This window comes from Lepeophtheirus salmonis, chromosome 3 (assembly GCF_016086655.4).
Source record: "Lepeophtheirus salmonis chromosome 3, UVic_Lsal_1.4, whole genome shotgun sequence".
Taxonomy (NCBI): Eukaryota; Metazoa; Arthropoda; class Copepoda; order Siphonostomatoida; family Caligidae; genus Lepeophtheirus; species Lepeophtheirus salmonis.
Window position 1 is genome coordinate 21,091,267 of NC_052133.2, and position 21,184 is coordinate 21,112,450.

At 32.0% G+C, this 21,184-nt stretch overlaps 2 protein-coding genes across 6 annotated transcripts in view; one reads left to right on the forward strand and one right to left on the reverse strand.

Annotated features, from left to right (window-relative positions):
- LOC121114615 (uncharacterized) overlaps positions 1-20,882 on the reverse strand; it is a 40,512-nt gene extending 19,630 nt beyond the window's left edge. For 2 of the 3 annotated variants that reach the window (XR_011779275.1, XR_005863303.2), the window contains exon 1: positions 20,379-20,867. Coding sequence is in view for 1 of the 3 variants with exons in the window: in XM_040708637.2 (XP_040564571.1) it covers positions 20,379-20,442 (64 nt within the window). In the remaining 2 variants the exon portion in view is untranslated. Of the gene's footprint in view, positions 1-20,378 lie in introns of all 3 variants that reach the window. The other variant, XM_040708637.2, reaches the window with a different exon arrangement.
- The window catches only part of LOC121114616 (peptidyl-prolyl cis-trans isomerase D), a 38,727-nt gene that overhangs the window by 16,861 nt on the left and 682 nt on the right, over positions 1-21,184 (forward strand). Inside the window, exon 1 of one of the 3 annotated variants that reach the window (XM_040708639.2) lies at positions 20,145-20,308. The exons of 1 other annotated variant lie outside the window; for it this stretch is intronic. In XM_040708639.2, coding sequence (XP_040564573.1) covers positions 20,269-20,308 — 40 coding nt within the window. In that variant the 5' untranslated portion in view covers positions 20,145-20,268. Of the gene's footprint in view, positions 1-20,144; positions 20,309-20,993; positions 21,088-21,184 lie in introns of those variants that run through there. One more of the 3 variants, XR_011779276.1, reaches the window with a different exon arrangement.

The following is a 21,184-nucleotide window of genomic DNA, read 5'->3' on the forward strand; positions in this document are numbered from 1 at the left end:
TTTTAACCTCCTTAAAATGGCAATGGTTTAGAGGGAGTTCAATACAGTTTTCAACAAGGACTCCCCAATGTCAGCCGTGAAGGAAACATTAGCTAAAACCAGTGTTCATTTCGTCCTGTTTCCGTCACATTTTGCTCCGTCTTCATGGAAAACAAAGTGGCTTGATGTGGTCAAACAAGTTATTTACAGATAAAATAAGTGTTTTATATACATTAAATAACCCTTTTAAGAAACTTTGTATGTATATTTTTCTCATCATCTGTCTATCCTTTTTTTTTTTAAATTAATATATATATATATATTTATTTTTTTGCAAACCATCATTTATTATTAATGATAAATTGAAGTTCAATTTTTAAAGAAAGAAAATTCTTTTAAGACGTATTTGTATATAAAAAAGAAAGGAAAGGAACACATTATCCATTCATATATGAGAGGTTAAAATATATTATTGAAAAGAAACTTACGCAATTTATGATCAAAGGAATGCACTTCAAGTCTACATTTCTCAGTCAACACCCCCTTCCCCTCCGTTCACCAATAAGTGTATCCTATTTTTTAGATCTACCTTCTTCATCATATATAATAACAATTTTATGTAATTACGCACGGCAGTTGTTTAACAACGAACTTTGAGCGCATGTGTACGTAAGACGCCTTTGTTGTTATGGCGGCTATACAGAAGTGTTTGACATCACCAGAGTTACTTGGAAAAAGTAGTCCACCTACCCGTTACTCCTTCAAAAAGTTTCTAAGTTACTGTACAGACTACTTGATTTTCACAGATACTAAGTTTGTCTACACGTTACTTTATTAGTTAAAGTCAGGAACACTTGATGGAATTGAGCATTATAATTTAAGAAAATGTTCTTGATATTGTAAAACGAATTAAAATTCTGAAGGTCATAGGTTGGCCTCAGGTAGTCCATGGCTTCATTAATCTGGAGAGTAGGTCTCTATAGGCTCTGCCTCAAAAGCAAATAAAAAAGACTATCGAAACGGAAGAAGATACTCTCGAAGGAAAATGACAAAATAGTAACGCACCATGAAATCGTAAATAACTTTCAGGGGACTACGGCTTTGGAAAAAGTAGTGCGTCAGATTACTCGCTACTGCAAAAAAGTAGTCGGATTAGAGTAACGGGTTACAAAGTATCTCATTAGTGGCATCCCTGAACATTAGTAAAAAAAAACAAAAAACGAATCGATCAACGAATTATCTATACCATAATCCTGGAAAAGGGAGTGTCCTTGTTCCGATCTGCACCAGACGAGACAATGTCGAGATTACAGATTTTTAAACATGTTTAATTCATCACCAAAATAACAGAGGTTTGACCATACATACATTTGGATGTATCAAAAGTGAAGCAGACAAAATTTCCGGGGATCGCTATGGGGGGGGGGGGAGTTGGAGTCATAACAACGTTGACTTGGTTGTCATATATATATATTTACTTTGTTGGACACAGTGTTTGGCCTCAAAGCTCACCAGACCTCAACATACCAACAGATCCTCTTACAACACAAAATCTGAGATGATGTCCAGAATCCGGGATGAATTTCGAAATCTGCCAAAAGAGACTATCATCAAGACCTCCTCCCATTTCCGAGGTCGAGTCTATGCCGTTATTGACGCCAAAGGTGATTATATTGAAAATTAATATATTTTTTTTATTCAGACTTCATTTGGCATTGGGTTTGATCATAACTGGATGATTAGTTAAGAGAAAATCCACATAAAAGAAATTGTGTTGGTTGTTAAATAGAGGTCGCACTCTGTAGACATCGTAATTGGTGCCAAAGTTTTCAAGTCTTATTTGGTTCGTTCCAAAATTTGAAGGACACAAGCCATGTTACAAAAATTACTCATCCTTAAATAAATAACATCATTGTAATACTATCTCGGCTATCTAACCACATCCAGATTAAACCGCAGCCTCCAATCTGGCCCTCAACCTGGCAAAAGCCTTGATGAGGAACTCATCAAGGCCATGTTCCAAGACGTTCTACAAATAGTCGTTCAAGGGGTTTGGATCCAGCGATTTCAATTGCCCAAAGCATATATATATTAAAAATGTTGGGGTTTCATGAAAAAATCCGGTTTTAATTCGCCGATTTGGACAAACTGCACAAATTTAAAACATTTAGCAAAACACAGGATATGTTCACATTAATTTAAGCTCTCTAGCATCATTATCTATGGAGTTATTTGCGTCCTTGGGCACGCACCCAGTACGGAGGCATACAGTAATGGAAGTACGGCGTTCGTATTCGGAGGACATCTCAATGATTTTGTGTTTTTTCTTATACAGTTTTATCAGCTGAATCTGATGAGCACACTTTTATAAATATAAATCATAAGATTGACAAGATATGGAGGTCTAAACTTGTTTCGGATTTAAAATCCCCACCCTAAATAAACGACTTGTTAACACAAAAACAAACTACAATGAGTTTTCTCAAAATTGAGCCAAAATGATCTACATACATCTTTAATCTTCAACGAATAATGATCATATCATTCTGATTCATCTTTCTGAGCCACCGCAAATTGTAAATTAATGTAGCAAAAACTACTTGTCACAGTAATCGATTCAGACATTTTACGTATTTCAAATTTGGACCATCGAGTAAAGGGTTGTAACTATATCTAACATTCTTAGATATCTTCAATTTATACAGAAATGGGAACATATAGCCTATAAACATGGTTGTCCCCGGTTTAAGTTCAACGGTTCTAAAGGTTAGTGTTTCAATTCTTTCATTTCACCGTTTTCAATCTCTGTTCAGCTTTATCAGTCTCGGTCTTTGGCCCCGGATCTTTTTTATACAGCCTCAGTTTGGTTAACAGGGGCTTAAAAAAGGAAGTTCGAGCCCACGAAATTATATTAGATACAAACAGGCCTCCACTATATTATACATAGAGTGTGTAGTGGACCAGGTTCCATCAGGGACCCCGAGAACTAAAGTTGGTTAGGACAATGGTTTTCAAAGTGGTGGCCGTGAAGAGAGGATAGGGGCGCAGGAAGATGGAGAATTGAGGATTTTTTACAGTCTACATAAGCATAGTACATATGTTTCTTATATAAGGGGGGCCTTAGCTAAAAAATGATGTCCTTATGGGGCATGCCATGATAAATTTGGCATACCCTGGCTAAAGAAATATTATAGGGCCCAGACAAGCTTAGGAGCGGACCTGGATCCATAATTTTTCCTCACATATTTCCTCTTTTATTTAAACCTTCTGATGCCTAAAACCACTTTTCCATATCCATACGAAGCTCTTAGGTTTATGTTCGGTATTATTCCTTTGCAAACATTAAGCTCAAGAACCGAGACCGATAAGAAATATATTGCGGTTTCATTTCCGTTTCAATCAGTCCAAGAATCAAACCGCTAGACTGATAAGAGAACAACCTAGCCTATAACTGACCAAAAACCTATGTCCATGAAACATTGGGCTCTATGTACGCTAAATGCATTTACGATGTAAAAAAAGACTTCCCTTGACGTATGTTCAAGATTGTTTTTGTATCAACTCACCACATGAATACCTCATATTTCTACATATCATATTAAGTATATACACGCGTATTTGATAATCCTGGATTGTATAAATATGATTAAGACTTTAGACCTTCAATCCTTTTTTTAACTGGAATCATAGGTATATGTACATCATAGGAAGGTAGGTATGTCATAAGAAAATGTTTTTATAGAGGATAAGTTAAGACTTTCTGAACATCTTTTTATATTTTAATAAATTGCAAGTTCAGCTGAATAGTATTACATCGAATAATAGAGCTAATAATCCATTAGTTAGGACATTATATGCAAGTAAAATCAATATATGTAGAACCTTTATACATATTAGATAGAGGTTGAACCCAGGATGTTGTAGTAGTACTTTTTAATATAAATAAAGCAATATTCATATACTAGTTCATATACAGGGTGGGTTAGCTATCTATGGGGCCGCTTTGGCACGCTCTCTTGGGAAAGCGCGGGCATTTAAGCAGGTGATTTCTTTATAATTAAATAGCTTGTTTTAACTTGCAACTGGATCGACATGTTTGCCAATGGGAGGTTCTACATACATGTGGTAGCAGGTCTCGCTCCCTTCCACAACTTGAAAAAAGTATCAAATGGCTCCAAGACAATTTTGACGACTTCATATCGCGGGACTTTTGGTCTCCAAACTCACCCAATCTGAATCCCATAATTTTTTGTTTTATTTTGTTTTTGAGTAGGATGAGATCAAACGAAAAACCAACCAAACCCCCTCCAACACCAAGACGAACTTATCAGTCAGATCTAGAAGGAATTCCATGTTTTGACAAGGGACCAGGTGGAAAAGGCGGCTCGTGCTTTTGTCCTCGTATAGGGACAATAATTGGGGCTGAAGGTGATTTTATTGAATAAAAAATCATAATCCATAAAGAATTTAGGATCTGGTTTTATTTTTTTCATTTGATAACTGTTTGGATAAAATGATAGGCTAATGCAGTTTCCCGGCTCAAGAAATGGCAGCCACGGAGTCAAAATTAAGAAAGACGTGAATTAACACTAATCAGTGTTAATTTCATCTCATTTCGTCACATTCAGCCTCGTCTTTATTTCGTCAAGAAGATAACATATTTGTTTTATACAGACGAAACATCAAAACTAATGTTTAGATTCGTCCTTATCTCGTAATCGTTATGCAAAAGCATTCAATGACGAATACGATGACAATGACGTCTATTCATAGCGCACAAAATTAACAATCGTACTAGGCGTTACTGTCAATTTATGCCTAACAATGGTAAGCACATTAAATGAAATATTGCCGGATTTTTTTTTAACCCTATTAAGCCTGACCAAAAAGTGTTAATACCATATTCCGATACAAACCACATTCTATGAGTAATATAATTTTTACTGGAAACCTAATTCAGAACCACCCTGTATTACGTATATATATACATAAATGCAACTAAGCAAATGAGTATTTTATATATTAGTGACTACAAGCTTATAAACTACATACAATAACATAATACTAATAGTCAATAAACACAAAAGTTTTTATTAAATATGTAAATATATTATTATATTTGTAAGAACTTCCAGTTCTTTCTTTTGACAAAAAAATAAATATAATTATTATTTCCAAGTCTTAATATTTATATTGAAGAATCTACATATTAAATATATTCAACTTGTATTGCACACCAAAGAACTTTAACAAATAAATAAATCCTCTCAAACTCTGAATCCTAAACATTCAGCTTTTCTATTCACAGCTTTTGACTTCCTCAAACGTTTTATTAAATATATGGTGGAGGAAGAACAATCAATCCTTTCTTAAAACTATTTCTTCTTCTTTTAAGGGATATCTTGAGTCAATATTTGAACTTTTAGCCTACATATATATATGATATATGTTATCAGACAATTCTCTTTGCTTTTTAATATAACAAACACATCAAATTTGATTTAGATTTAATTCTATTGACTTATTTACAATATATAGTACATAATATATTGGAGATTAGAAAAAAGACGAGTACAAAAATGATTGTGAAAACTAATTTCCTTCATTGCATGTATGTAAGACATGTACTGAATAGTCCTGGACTTCACACATAGATGGTGTTATTTTTTATTTTATTAAAAAATTCACCTTACTTTCAATTAATGGCAAGCTTCAAAAGACAGATGTCTAAATTTCATGACTATCTGTTTATTTTATTTTATGAGTTATGGTGCTACTACTTTTGACTTTACTTTTAACAATGAATCAAAAAAAATTCGTATTTTAATTTTAGACTGCTTCTTGAAGGTAAAAAATACCGCTCAAGCTAAGTAATGGCTTGAAAAGTGATATGGGGACTCCCCTCTATAAAACGAATAAACAATCATAATTATTATTATTTAAAGAAAGGTAATTTTGAGCGGAAAAAAAAAACCCGTATTTTATCTATTAATCCCGGGAATTTTCAGCCCATTTGTTAGTTGCAAGGATTGTCCTTCTGTTAAGAATTATAAACTGGCTTAAGATAGCTATACGTAGGGCTGTAAATCATAAGTATTTTTGGTATGTTAAAAAAAATGAAAAGGAACGTGGTAACCCTGACAATTTGAAGAATATTGGGAGGAGAAAGGCTAAGCTGTCATGACGTTTCATCTCATAGATGTGAGCAGCGATGAGATGAAAGAAAAAACACAAGTCCCACTCTGATTCAAACGCCATGTTGGAGGTCCCCACATAACGCCTTTTCAAACACAGTAGGTTTTGTTTAACACGGTGTTTGTAAATATTCTGACTCCTCATATAGTCCAGAATATTCCTCTCACGGTATAAATAATAAAAAAATAAACAATGCTAAACAAGAATTTTTGAGTTGTTGATGAGTTCGTTCATACTATGCCTATTTGTATATATATATGTATAACACAGTTAGTGTGTTCTTTATAGGTGCTTAGGAGGCTGAAACTTTGGATGAGTGCCTCTTTTGGGCCTGCTAAGACGGGGGTGCCGATTTTTGGGGTAGGGGGAAGGTCATAAAAGGGATCTTATTCCATACCCATAATACAAAAATTGTTTTTTGGAGCTCGAAGAGACTAGACCAGAGGTTGAGTTATAAGTCAAAAATTGAATAACGTCTCAAAAAATAACTATACGACTAAAAACGTTTTCTAAATGTATTCAAAATCAAAACAAGTTATGGGTAAAAAAATTGATTGCAGTATTTTTTTTTCCAGAAGTAAAAAAAAATGGATTTCCAATAGATTAGTAGTAAGAATAAAGTTTGTAAAAATTTGTCTGGACACATGTTTGCATATTAGTTTGAAACATACAAATTGATGTATAACTGAACTATTTACTGATTAACTTTTCAATTTTTTTTCATTTTTTCTTCTCTTTTTTAACATGACTTCAAGTTTTAATTTTTTTAAATCTATGCCACACATGCATTTCGGACAAAAAAAATTTCTTTATCTATTTGTAAGAATATTTTCTATTTCCGGAACGTTTTATTACATAATTTTTACAATATTTGCAAAAATGAACCGATTAACAAGGGTTATTTTTTTGAGGACATTATTCTCATAACTATTTTGTTTTTGCAAGTACGAAAAAAAAAAAAAGAAGGTTATCGTTTCTCCTTACCATGCCAATAAATTATATTTACTTCTTTTTGCTAAATTAGTGCATAGTAGTTTTTTTTTGCAATTTTCTTCACGAATTTCGATTTGACTAAAACAAAAGAGTGAGTCCTAATCTACACAAATTTTTTAATTCATATATGTTGCTATGTTATTTGAAGTTAATAACATTTTTTTTCTCCTTAAATTAATAAAAAATATATTAAATATACAGCCGCGATATTATAAAGCTCGTCCGCAACTAAGGGGTTTTTACATTAAGAAGAAATAACATTAACCATTGTCAATGTGATTTCCCGCTTCCTCGTTGGCACAAGCAACGCCGGATAACCCTTTACCAGTATATTCATATAAATAAAAGTGTAAAATTTTGCATAGGGGAGTGTCCTGTACATATTTTTATTTGAAACGTAGGCTTAAAACTTTTGGTTATTACTTAATATAAAAACTTGCAATGAAAAAGGTAGCTGAATAATTATTGATTTATTTACGATTATTTAAATTTTACAGTATAAAAACGACTGTACTAAAAAAAAAGTAAATACCCGATTAAGATTAAGAAAATAACACATTTTTCAAAAAAAAAAAAAATCTTATTGATCTAAATTTTTTTTAAAACAATAACAATAACACAATCTCTGCTTTAGAATGGCAATGCAATTATATCTGATTCGATTTTCAAAATGGAGTTGTTACTACTGACTGTGTTCATGTTGAGCTTATTTTCAACCATATATAAATATTTTTTTTCACTTTATACTCTTAATATTATGGTTTCTATCAATGTTATAATATCCAGAATATCTGGCATATCTTAGATTTAATCAGCTAAAATATAAATTTGAAGGTGAAAAAAAAAAAAAAAAAAAATGTGTCAACTGATTTTTTTTTAAATGTAGAGATTTTTATGTCACAACAGAGAGATTATGTATAGTCTATATAGAATACAATTTGATGCCAAAGGAAAAAGGGATATATGAATAAAATAAAGGATAGTTAGTGAAAGTCTCTTAGAAATTGCAAGATTTTTATAATGAAAATAATTTAAATAACTAATTTATCGGCTACCCATGCTCAATGTGAATGTTAAATGATGTAATTACATACTAGGATATTAGATAGAATAAATAAAAATATGTTTTTGATAAATGATGAAGGTTCTTCCCTTTCTGTCAGTCTGATTAGGACATCAAAAATATGACATATATTCCCTATTTTCCATGTTAGTCAAAAAGAAATGAGAGAGGGATTTTTATCCTTATAAATTTGGTTGTATTAGTCTCCTTCAAAATACTCCACAAAGATAATGTCGCAGGAAAACGATCTATAATATAATATAAAAGTTGTTTATTGACTCAGTATCTCTAGCCTACCTGACAGTTTTTTATTAGTTTGTTCATGCCCTGTTGGAAGGGATGGTATTTTTTGGAGAGCACAAGGAGAAAGCGGGAACGATACTTATGGTATTACATAATTAAGATAATTTTTAATATCAGCTGCAGGTTACATGATTGTGGGGAAAGAAATTGAATTACAGCTATAAAGTGGAGAACTATTTAAAATAGCATTAAGTGATGGAAAAATATTATTATTATATTTAAATTCATTAATATTTATTGAATATATGCATTTTGAAATCAATTTACACCGAAGATAATCGATAATTCTTCTTTTAGAGGCGGACACGCCCACAACTTATTCAATAAAGAGCAAACGCGTCAACCGTTTTTCCTTTTCATATCGCCATATTTAGTTTTTTCTTTACATAGATCCCTTCTTTAAGTATAAGTAAAGACTATAGTATCACATTTACTCCATCTGATGTAGGAATCGTCTTTGAAGTTCATATACATAAAGTACATTTCCTTCTCTAGGAACGACCAGGGCGCAAATCTACGCACATGAAGTTCAAGATAATAACTTGTCCCGAGTGCATTGTCCATTGAGCTACGTTTCAACAGAATATTAATTATACATTGAAACTATTCTTTCATTATAAATAATTGTAATTCCCAATTTTTTTTTTACAATAAAATGTATCAGAGAAGTTCATTTCAACGGTCTGAATTTCTCAGTTTTTAAATATTAGACTTCTAGGATAGTATACAGAAATTATACTAATATTTGCAGTATTTGTGCTGCGACAATTTACCACTCAATCCTCGAACTGTATTTCTTTTCAACAAAAATATCATCCAATCCCTACTTATTGGTGTAGCAGCCTTGTTTGAAAATGGAAGTATTGTAAAATTATTCGTGCAATTCCTCCTCATAGTATGTACGCTGTAAGCTTCAATTAACCATACAGATCAGTGGTTCTGGAACAGGGGTAAATTACACCATCATGCTACTAGTTAGGTGTAAAATAATTTTATAAAAATTCTTTCGGGGTAACGCTAAAAACAGTTACACGACCACTGATATAGATAGATGGTTAGATTACCGTATGGGATATTAATATAATATATATACACTGTTAGCAAATTGCAATTTGTACGTCTTAAGGAAATGTCCCTACATTAGTTATTTTAATTGCTAACTAGCTATTAATTGATGCTATCGTTTCACTTTATATATAAATTTATTACTTATTTACGAGTGAAATAACCATGGACAATTTGGATAATTATATAATGAGTCACATAAAATTATATACAAATATTACCGACAGTACACTATAAAACTGCTCCTTTTTGTCCACGGATCGGGCTATGTATTCCACAATTATGTAACATCCAGTTCCAGCAACAAGAAAATTGCGGTTTGGATTGGGTTAAATTACTTAAAAAGCGAGACAGCCAGCCTTTAAAAAACAACCTGTATCCTTTTAGTGACAATGATAATTACGAAGAACAAGAGAATTGAGAATGTAAGGGGATAATTGAGAATAAAATCAGCTTACAGTTTATTATTTCTTTTTGAAATCTAAAAAGAAATAGTCAAAAATTTCATAGTATTTATTAATTATTTACTAACAGAATGACGGTATTTCCCGGGATCATGTCATTTAAAGATTTATTTTTACGGGAAATGAGATACACATAATGTATGTATATTTTGTACATAAATGGAAGAAAGAGAACCATTTTGTCAGCTCAGTTCTCTAACTCAACACATTTGTATTTTAATGTTAATACTATAGTTAGAGTGATGTTGAAACAAGAAATTGCTTAGGGAAATGTAAAATAGAAAAACGGCAAAGGGGAAAGTTAGAATAGGAAAGAGGAAAATGTTTACGACCTCAAAAAAGAAAAAGTTTTTCCTTTTAATGTTGATACACCATTTTTAAGGCCTTTATTTGCCTATGAATGTATAGATAACATATTATGTCATACTTTGAGAACTAAACTGCTGATGCATAATAGTATTGAATGAGTCTAATGACTTTATTTTCATTCTCTGTAAGCTGTTGTGCTGTGATTGCATTATCTTTCATATTACATAAGGAGACTTGGTACGAAACCAAATTTCCCCTGGGGTTCGGTCATATCTGATTTTCTACATATATAAAGTTATTTTTGTCATTGTGTCCGGATTTTTCCTGTATTTTACTGGTTCAGAGCAAAGTTGTAGTGAATTGCTTAATATTATAACGACTTCAGACCTGCCCAATTTCAAGACCGTAGCCCAACACTAGCATATATTATCAAGCAGTAGTTTTAGGACTTTGTTCGTAACATATATTTTATAACTTTATTGGTTAACCAGGCTGTAATCAGGAGGAGGGCTATAAAAGTCTTTTTCGGCCTATTAATGTTCCTTTAATTGGGCGCATGGAGTTGGTCTGACTAAGAATAAGTCAACATTTGTGTATTACTTCATCTAACCTCAGAATTGCCATTGATGTCCATGTACATAAATCTCTAGGAAATATATAATATCGAACTCACATTCAGTTTAAGAAAATAATTTCCCCCAAGCGCGTTGCGTTGTCCATTGAGCTACATTGTTGTTCCATTAGGCATATTAATTTTAAGTAATCAAGGATCCCTTCAATCAGCCCAAGCCCCCAATGATAAAAAACCATGATTATTATTTACAATTGTAGTCAATTAAAATATCGATCCAGACTAAAAGTTTAGGTTGAGACCGTACAATGATATCCCCAAAATATCCTCAACTTCTAAATATCTATAAAATGTATCAACTGTTGACACATCTATTTATCTGAGAGATTATGGTGTAAATGATTGACTTTCAACTAATTTAAAACTTTTTTGAGATATGGTCGTGATCGTAGATAACTTGGAGTGATCAACTTATGTAGACGCAGATTTAATCAACGCACTTTCCAGTCAGATAATGCTGGCTGTGGAATATATCCCAAACAACAAAAATTGTATGTATATTTGTAGCTAGGAAATTAATTATGAAACTTCTCAAATCAAAAGAAACTCCCAACTTTTTAATTAAACATTACGCAATAGTATTGAATGACATGAATGATTTTATTTTCATACTTTTTACAACGAATGTGTTGTGATGGCATATTTTTTAATATTATATAAAATATATAATTCTCCGAAGCTGGGTTTGTTTAATATGAGATATGCGTGCAACCTGTATCAGTTTCAATAGACGTTGTCTCAGGTTGAAATATAGTTTAATATATATATAATATCAAATTTTTTCTAGGTAGGTCAAATTCGTATTTATTTACATAGTAAATTCCTAAATTATTCATGATCATAAAACAATTTATGATTGTAAGGCCCCCCGGAATACTCCGCCTGTGGCCCGGGGGGTAGTAGGACTTCCCCCTCCCCAAAATTGTTGGTCCTTAAAGAAGGTAAAAACGATCCCTTATGACGTCATTCAGAGTATATTTCTTTTTTTTTTCAAATTATTCTATTATATAATTGAATAAAATATATATATTATGTTCGTATTGTAATGAAACAGGGAATTTTTTTGCGTGAATTATCCAACGCTCTTAATACATATTTCATAAATATTGTTTTCTCAATAAACTATATACATTTTTATGAAAATAGGACCGCTCCTATGACAGGACTGGATCGTATGAATAGGTACCGATACAACACAAATGATAAGTATTTGTATAAATGGTCTAAAACCCTGTAGATGTAAATCAAAAAGAAAAGTAGCGAGAGATCACTTTTCCTTGCTCACAAATACGTTTGAATTTTCAAAATATGGAGGAAAAAAAAAGTACTTATAGATACATTCATTATTTTGCACATGTCGTATGAAAACATTGTTTTAGTCAGTGAAAACACTCGATGGAACCAACATTATATGTGATGGATAGAGATGTGAAAATTAGTCTGTTTGTATGCACACTTTTGAGTGTATCTCAAGACTCTGTAGATAATTGCTCTGATAAAGAACAATTCAATCGAGCGTGCCCGCTATATTAAAAGAAAATGGAGTTTATATGTATAGAGCTGTGTAAAATATGAGTTAAGGGTTCATTTTTTACAACGAGCGCGTGTAGTTAAAGCTCATATTAAACGGAGAAAATGAAAGCAAAATATATCAAATAAATATATTATTTCGACTTTAGATGAGGTTTAAGTAGAAGCGTGTGTAACTAAAGCTCAACCTGGGAGCGCTCTAGAAAATGAAGAACTTCCTGACTCATCCGTCAATATACTTTACTACATGCACACCCCTCTTATATTTAATTTAAACTACATTGAATTTTCTTATTCCAAAAATACTTATATGATATACATCAGGGACCACTAAATAGAGTGCACCCTGTATACACATTCGATATTATATACAAACGCCAATATACAATGCACCCAGTGACTTTATTTATTTTTATTAATATATAACTAGATAATGGACTCCTCTCACAAAAGAACAAAAAACGGAACTAATTCTCACTCATGGATCAAAAAGTCTCATTATTATTGGACTTGATAGAGATCCAATAAAACTATTATGCCGTGCATTGTACGTTTATATTATGCCTATTTATGAAAAGAAACGAATCCAATTGAAATTAAAGAGATATAGGCATAAAAATACTTACATAGTGGAGTGTATGCAGTTAAGTTATGAGCATAATAATGGCAAGCAAATATACATAATTTAATAATATTTAAATGCACACAATATTAAAAGTATTCACAAGAGAAGACCATCACCCTAATAGAAATAAAACAATCCCAGGATCTCATCATCATCGATCAACAGTAAAAATAACTCACACTTTCCTCTAAATGCCTAACACATGAGGATATTTAATCACATACATATCAATTAACAGGATCTCTCAAATCAATTTATTTATAGAAAGATATTTAGGATATCTTTAAACATATCATAGATCAAAAATCCGTTGTTTATATTGTTACCTTTTAGTACTAGATAATCATACTTATTAGTAGGGATGAAAATCGTGCGTATTTTGGGCATGTTAAAAAAAAGAAACAAAAAATCAATCCGGTAACCCGGACAATTTGAACAATGCGTTTGAGGAGAGCAGCATGGCTGTTATTACATATCATTATATCAGCTGCAACGAGGTAGGAGGGAGAGAAAGATATATAGAAGCACATTAGCAAAAATGTCTCCGATGTGTCGATCCTCAATTTTACTTTGAGTCCAACAAGGACTTATAACTATAGCTCCGCAACAAGGTTAGTCTCCGTCTTTTATGAGCACAGACGAATGTTCAATCAGGTTTTGAATATAATTGAATTTAGTGGAGAAGGAAGTTCATTACTCTGGATTTAAATAATAATGCAAACAGCTAAGGAAAAGAAAATGGATTCCTAAGATTACATTATGCGATAAGTGAAGGTCTTGGTGCACCCGCAGGCTGAATCCCACATTTAATATTGTTATTTAAGCCGTAGAACATAGATATGACCATTAAGACGGAAATCCGATAAAGGTTTGACCTTCAAAGCCTTTTTTTAAAATTTAGGATATAACTAAGATTCAGTGTCATATTTCGTCATGAAAGAACTATATTGATGAAAATCAAAGTAAATAATAAATTGATTTTTAAACATTAGAAAATGAATTATTTATTACATTATTTTGATTACAATTAATAAAAAATGTATATAACCACTAAAAATTCCTGTAAAATGAAGGACCTTACAATGTTAGATATATACATTTACAAACTAGTACATATTTAATATCAAAATAGCTTCTTACCACAGGAAAAGTAGGTTAGAAAAAGCCATTGGTATTGTTTTACATTACATTGCTTACAAGACAACCCCACCATAAAATGCTATTCAAATAAGTTCAAACTTTAACTGAAGCTTAATTTTGTTACATAATCAGTAAGCGCATATATTTTTATTGAAAAACTATGAAGTATCTTCAAAAACGTCATTGTTCGTACCTTTAAGGAGACAGGGGTTCGAAAAAACTTTAAACAGAAAATCAATATTATCGTCTAAAACCCTATAGATGATTAATATTGTATGTTCAAACATATTTAAATACATTTTAATCCAATCAAATATCATAAGCATCCTATAACTTGTATAAGCAGATTATACAAGTTAGTTACAATTTGTAGTAGGTCTCATAAGAACTTATTCAATTACATCATCCAAAATTTTGGTAACGAACGATTACTTGCTCTTGACATCTAATTTATATCTATAAATATTAGATATTTATCATGTATTTAGCACTAATATAATTGTGGGCATAATAACTTTGGTATGTGCTTTATAATATGCCTTATGAATTAGTAATTTTTATCAACATAGTCAAAAATTACACATTTAATACATCATCAACCATCTAAAGCGGTGATTCCCAAAGGGAGGGTTTTATGAAGTTATCAAGGAAAAGGGGTTGGAGGAGTTGTAGCACCCCCCTCCAAACACAAATTAAGAAAATTTTGCTTTTTACAAGATTAATTTTTCGAAAGATGTATTTTCTTAAAAATAGGTGTTTCGGACAAATTGTGCAGTAGAATATTTTTCTTTCTAAAAAATTTAATTTAGTGTATTTTCTTCAGTATTCATAGAAATATAAGATGATTCCCTATAAGATCTGAAGTGATTGATGTATAAATAACTATTTTCCATTGTTTTGGTCAATTAACTTTCGGCTTCAAAAATTTTTCATTGCTTTTGCTCAGCGTACATCTCTATGGCACGTCTAGATATGACGTGAGTCAAAAATAAGTAATAATAAAAAGTATATAAATGACTGCATTTTTGACGTCAAGGCAACACAAACTGGCAAAATAATGAAGTATATTATAATTAGTTTATTTCCTTTTCTAGTCTAGTCAAGAATTTTCAGGCTTGGATACTATTTCTTTGACTTCTCTCTCCCTCTCTCCTTCAAAATACAAACGTTTCATATCCTAAATGCACAGTTAAACTTGCAACTCCAATCAAATTTTATTAAGAGTTTTTAATATGATGATAATTATTGATGAATACACCACATACCTCATAAATACTACAGAAAAATTATGAGTAAAAACAAAGGCAAATATTAATGTCGTATAATATTATGTACAAAATATAATATTTCCTATAATATGTACTTTTATACAGAGTGAGGACTCAAAAATTAAAATCCTTTTCGAGGCCGTCTAGTGTCAGTTCTGACACAGTTCAGTAGTGACAACATTGTACTTGGCACCACTCGAACCAACTGACAAAAAGCTACAATTTGATGTTTGTCTTGTTTTTTGTGCAATGAAAAACGCCTGAGTAACAAGCAAAACGGCACACAAGTCGATATCCGAGAAGAAAATCTTTACAGTGGACGCTGTTCTGAACAGGAGAAATGATAGCTTCTAGGCTGAATCAAGAATCCTTCACAACCAAACATCCAACTTAGGTTATAGTCCTCGGCTTCGTTGCGTCCAATGGCATTAAGATACCTCCCTATTTCTTCAAGGCAAATAAGAAAGTCAATACAAACGAGGTTCTCAGGTACCATGTATTGCCATGGTTGAAGAGCTCGTTCCCCAGGGACAGCATTGTGTTTACTCAAGACTGCATCCCGGCACACACGTCCAAGAAGGCGCGGAAGACTTCTGGACTTCGTCCTCACCCGACGTGAACCCCCTGGACTTCGATGTTTGGTGCATCTTTGAGGGCAAAACGAACAAGACTTCTCATCTAAATATTGGTAGCCTCATAGCCGTGATCACGGAAGAGTGGAACAACGTGTCCTCGGTCTTCATCAAGGCTGGTTGTACCTTGTTCTGCTCGCCCCCTATTCAAGCCATCATTCAGAATGGAGGAGGACATATTCAATAAAAAGAGTATAAAATGGTTAAATTACCAACTTCAAAAAGTTTGCCATTAAAATAGCAAAAAAATATTTAAAAGTGAAAATGGCCTTTAAAATTTTCTAATTTTTGAGTCCTCAGCCTGTATAAACCTGAGTTGGTGGAGTTTTATAATATGGTAACTTTACATGTACGTAAATCATATCTGTAAATGAAATGAATTCAGGTATATTATGTATGCATATTAGGCTTTAAAGCAAATGAGTTCTATTTCTCTCTTAATTAAATTTAAAGATCCTCTCATTTAAACATGATTAAAAAATGACAGTCTACTTTTTTTTTAAAAACGATGAAAAGCAATGATACATACTAATAATGTGCATGTATGTTTTTTCATTAAGCACTAAATATTTAGTGATGTGATGATTGTTCACAATCGCGAATAATTATCCACATTTCAGAAATATTCGAGTTTGAAAATGTGGATCTCGTATTTTTCATGTGACTCTATTTGAAGCGGAGAAGACTATCTAATAATACCCCTTCTTCATTGAAACAACAACATGACCAGTGTTGTATCTAGGGATTAGATTAACCGAATCGATATTTTTTTTTAGATGTCGTTATTTGTCATTTATTTTAAAAACATTATTCGTAATTCTAGTTTATAAAATTTATTTTTCATTAGTTAAAAAATTAATCAAAATTCTCAGTTTATGGACAATATTATCGTGATCAATTTCATTCCAAATATATTATTTTTGAACAATCCAATTATTGAATGATATAAAAAAATGCAGATGAACTGGTGGGCCCAAAGGTATGTTATTTCCTCTGCATCCGCTTCCTTGAGCATCTTGGACCCCTTATAATCTCCAAAAATGCTGTGAAAAGCAGCGGCAGGAAAAATTAACATCCCCTGGGACCCAGCACTTCACCTGCGCTACCCGGGGGGGGGCAAGCTATATTTTGGGATATTAGAAGGGTTCCTTCATACTCAAGGAAGCAATGGCGGAGAAATTTAACCAGCCTTGGCGCCCAGCACTTCACCTTTTCAACCTTAGTACAGGGGTGTATCAACTTAGAAGGGGTCCATGATGCACAAGGAAGCGGCTGCAGGGGATTTTTTTTTTATCATTAAATTATTTTATCGCCTGAATATAATAAAAATTGCACAAGATAATATTTTCTTCCATTGAAATTACTCACAATCATATTGCTTATATCGATGCAGCTTCACGATGATATTAACCACAACAATTTTGTATAGAAACGATAATGTACACCACAATTTTACTACGCAATGATATTAACCAAACGATTTTGTCTGCAACTATTCTAGCCCTATCATTTTACAACCATCTATAGTGCCGTAATTTTTGTTATTTGGCTGGTTGAAGTAACCATGGATGACTCGCCATTAATAGACCAATAATGACAACTACTGAAAAAATTATGAGGGCAGGCCCATTGGTCTCTCACCGGGACTACAGCTTTGCTCTATCACAAATCAAACTAAAGGTTTAATTGATAGTTGACTGCCTTTTACAGTGAAGTAGTACACGTACAATTTCTAAAAGTTGATCCTCACATTTTTAGATAATTAATTGATACATGCTAATATGTATTAAAATAATCGGATAAGTCCATTTGTCCGTTCATACTCCGATATTCACTCTATATAGTATCAAAAATAACAAGTTTATACAACTTGATGTACGTACTATGTGTATTTATTTATTTAAAAAAATGGATGAATCAAATGTCAGCATCTTGGCCTTAGAAAGAATCCATCATCAATAAAACTAACTTAAACTACTATTCCCTTCATTTCCATCCTTTGATGAGGACGAGCGAAGAAAATAAAAAAATACATACTGTAACACATAATAATTGATGAACCTAACTTGTGTAGAAGAAATGAAAAATCCAAGATTTTCTTGGCATAAATTTTCATTCCTACTTCATCTTCACAATTTAATGACTCAATAAGAGAGAGAGAGAGAGAGAAAGACCATAGGTAGTCAGTAATGAATGTGGTAGATCCCACCAAATGAATGAATGGAGGCCTACACTCTCAAAATTTAGACATAATTGACATGTCATTGAAAATGTACAGCGAAAAAAAAGCACCCAAGATTGAACATTTTAAAGCAGAGAAGGACAATCAATCTATGCAGTGGCCACATCACTCATAAGTAAATGATTAATATTAATCGATCAAAATGAAAATATATCATTAATTAATAGCTACTGGGTAAGTAAAATAGCTGATATCACAGTAATTACAATTAAATAAGATATTATGAGGGAGTGACCAACAATTCCCATATCCCTGGACATGTCCTCTTTTGATAACCTGTTCCAGGCGTCCGGGGACTATTTTATAATTCATGAAATGTCCGATTAAATTAGATAAGTTAAGACACAATACATATTTCCTTAACAAATTTCAAGTTCTAACTCAAAATGTCGATTTTTTTATTATTTTTAGTTTTTACAATTTATACTTTTGATTAGATTTGCCTTCATTAATAGAGTATTCTATCAGAATGTGGGCATTAGAAATAACAACTTAATTTTAGTATTCCTTGCTCCACGTTATGAAAAATGCAAATTGCAGTTTGTACAAGTTATAACATTGTTGAACATAACATATATTATATTGATAACTGTAGAATAGATTATAACTTTGAATGTAAATACATATTTTGAAGTATTAAAAAATATTCATCATAACTTTTTTATCAGCAGCTATGCCTTCATACTAGCATTGTAGGTACACATTGCGGTATGAGCGATAAGTAGTGGAATAGATACTACAATATATTCATTATATGACATGTACAACAATTATATTAGTGGCTCACAAAAAGGGGTTTAGAGTCGTCAGGGTTAAGGGGGGGGGGAAGAATATTATTAACTATTTTTATTAATACTTTCTATTCCCAGATACTACTATATAAAGCATATGATTTCCCCTTTTCATCGCCTAGAAGCAGACTAATTCTTCATCATCACACCAAGTAACCATACTAATAAGAATGGAACATGGGTAAAAAAGTGTTTTAAAAAGAAAAGGTTATTTTATAAAGAGCGCCTATAGAAAACAAACTATTTAATAAATATCTATAGGCATATAACCTCCCCAAAAGAATACTATGTAGAGGGGTCCTAAGTCAATACCATGATATCTCATTCTGTTTAAAAATGATTATTAATAGAAAGAACAAAAAGTGAGGGAGGCATCATGTGACGTTGAATACCACCACAAATGATGTAAGGGTTGTTTTTTTTTTATTAACAGAGGCATAAGTCAACAAAAATATATCCAACAACTTCATTTTATATAGGATAATTTAATATAAAAGATTGGATTCCTACAATCAGAGTGTTTATATTATTTAGTATTTACATAGGAATAAATGCCGCTCAATGCAATCTTAATGAGGGAAGAACTTTATTCAATGTTTTTCTTCGTCTTTTAATTAAGTAATAATAATAAAAACAAAAAAACTTGTTTTAATTCAATTTGAATAAATCATAAATAAATATATATATTTGTGCATTTTACACTCCTCATAAATCGGTTGATTTCAGAGTATGTATAAACAACGTCTCTAGTAATGGAAGAATGCTTCTTCCATTAAAATAATCTAAATTGACTCGTTTTTTTTTAATTAAAAAAAGTACTTTTATTATTAGTGAAATATAAACCAAGGAATAAATCGTGGTCCATTAATTTATTTAATCTGCGACAACGAGGAATAAGTTTATAATAAAAAAATTGACTGAGTCATGCTCGTGAAATGATAACAGTAGTCCCTAGTCAGTAGTATAATTATTATTAAAGCAATGAGTCACAAAGAGTTTCTTTAAGGTTCTTCACTGCTCAACCGACAACCATCGACCATGACTCTTAAAAATGTACATCTTTATATAAGTACAAAAGGTAGAAAATTATTTTCGCGAAAAAATAAAAGAAATATTATAACGTATTATTATTATTTGAAAATCATTACCCAGAGTGGATCCAAGTGAAAGGACTAAGAAGGACAGACTGAGTATCCGTCTGTCAAACGTCATTCTTGACCTCAAATCCTAATATAAGCGATGATTTGATGACACTAGTCTTCACTGATGATTGATGAACAACACTTCCTTTGAGACACCACCACCATTTTAGCTCATTTGACACATCAAATGTCAATACACTTTGAATATTTACTGGTCAACCCAAAGAACCGTGAGGTTGAGTGACTTCAAACACACAAATAAAATTCAAATGATAAACAAAAAAGAAAAAAAAACGAGGGTAAATACGGAAGATCCCTCCTCGTAACCCTTGAATGGACAACTGCTATGTGCTGAGACCACGCCGACACTTCTTCTTTCTTGCTTCCCCCCCCCTACTATTACATTCTATAAATTTATATATTTTTTAAAAGCAAGCCAAGAGCCGGCTCCAACAGTATACACTCACTACTACTACTACTACTGTTCCTCACACTAAAAACAATACAGTCAAACGTACAACGTTCGTATTTTTCTCTTTACATAAAATATGTAAAAGCGCGCGCTCTTTCTTCTTCTTCTAATAGGCACTCATCCGCGCTATTTTCTCGTAGGGAGTTCAACTTTAGAGTTTGAGCACCCTCATTTTATAACATAAAAAAAAAAAAAAAAGGAGGGAGAGAGAGAGAGAGGGTGTCATCAACTAAAAATGCAAGGGTGGGTAATTTTTTTAAAACGTCTACATACACAATCCCCGTCTCCCCTAAGATCAGATTTTAAAAAAATCACATATTATTCATAACTTATAACTTTT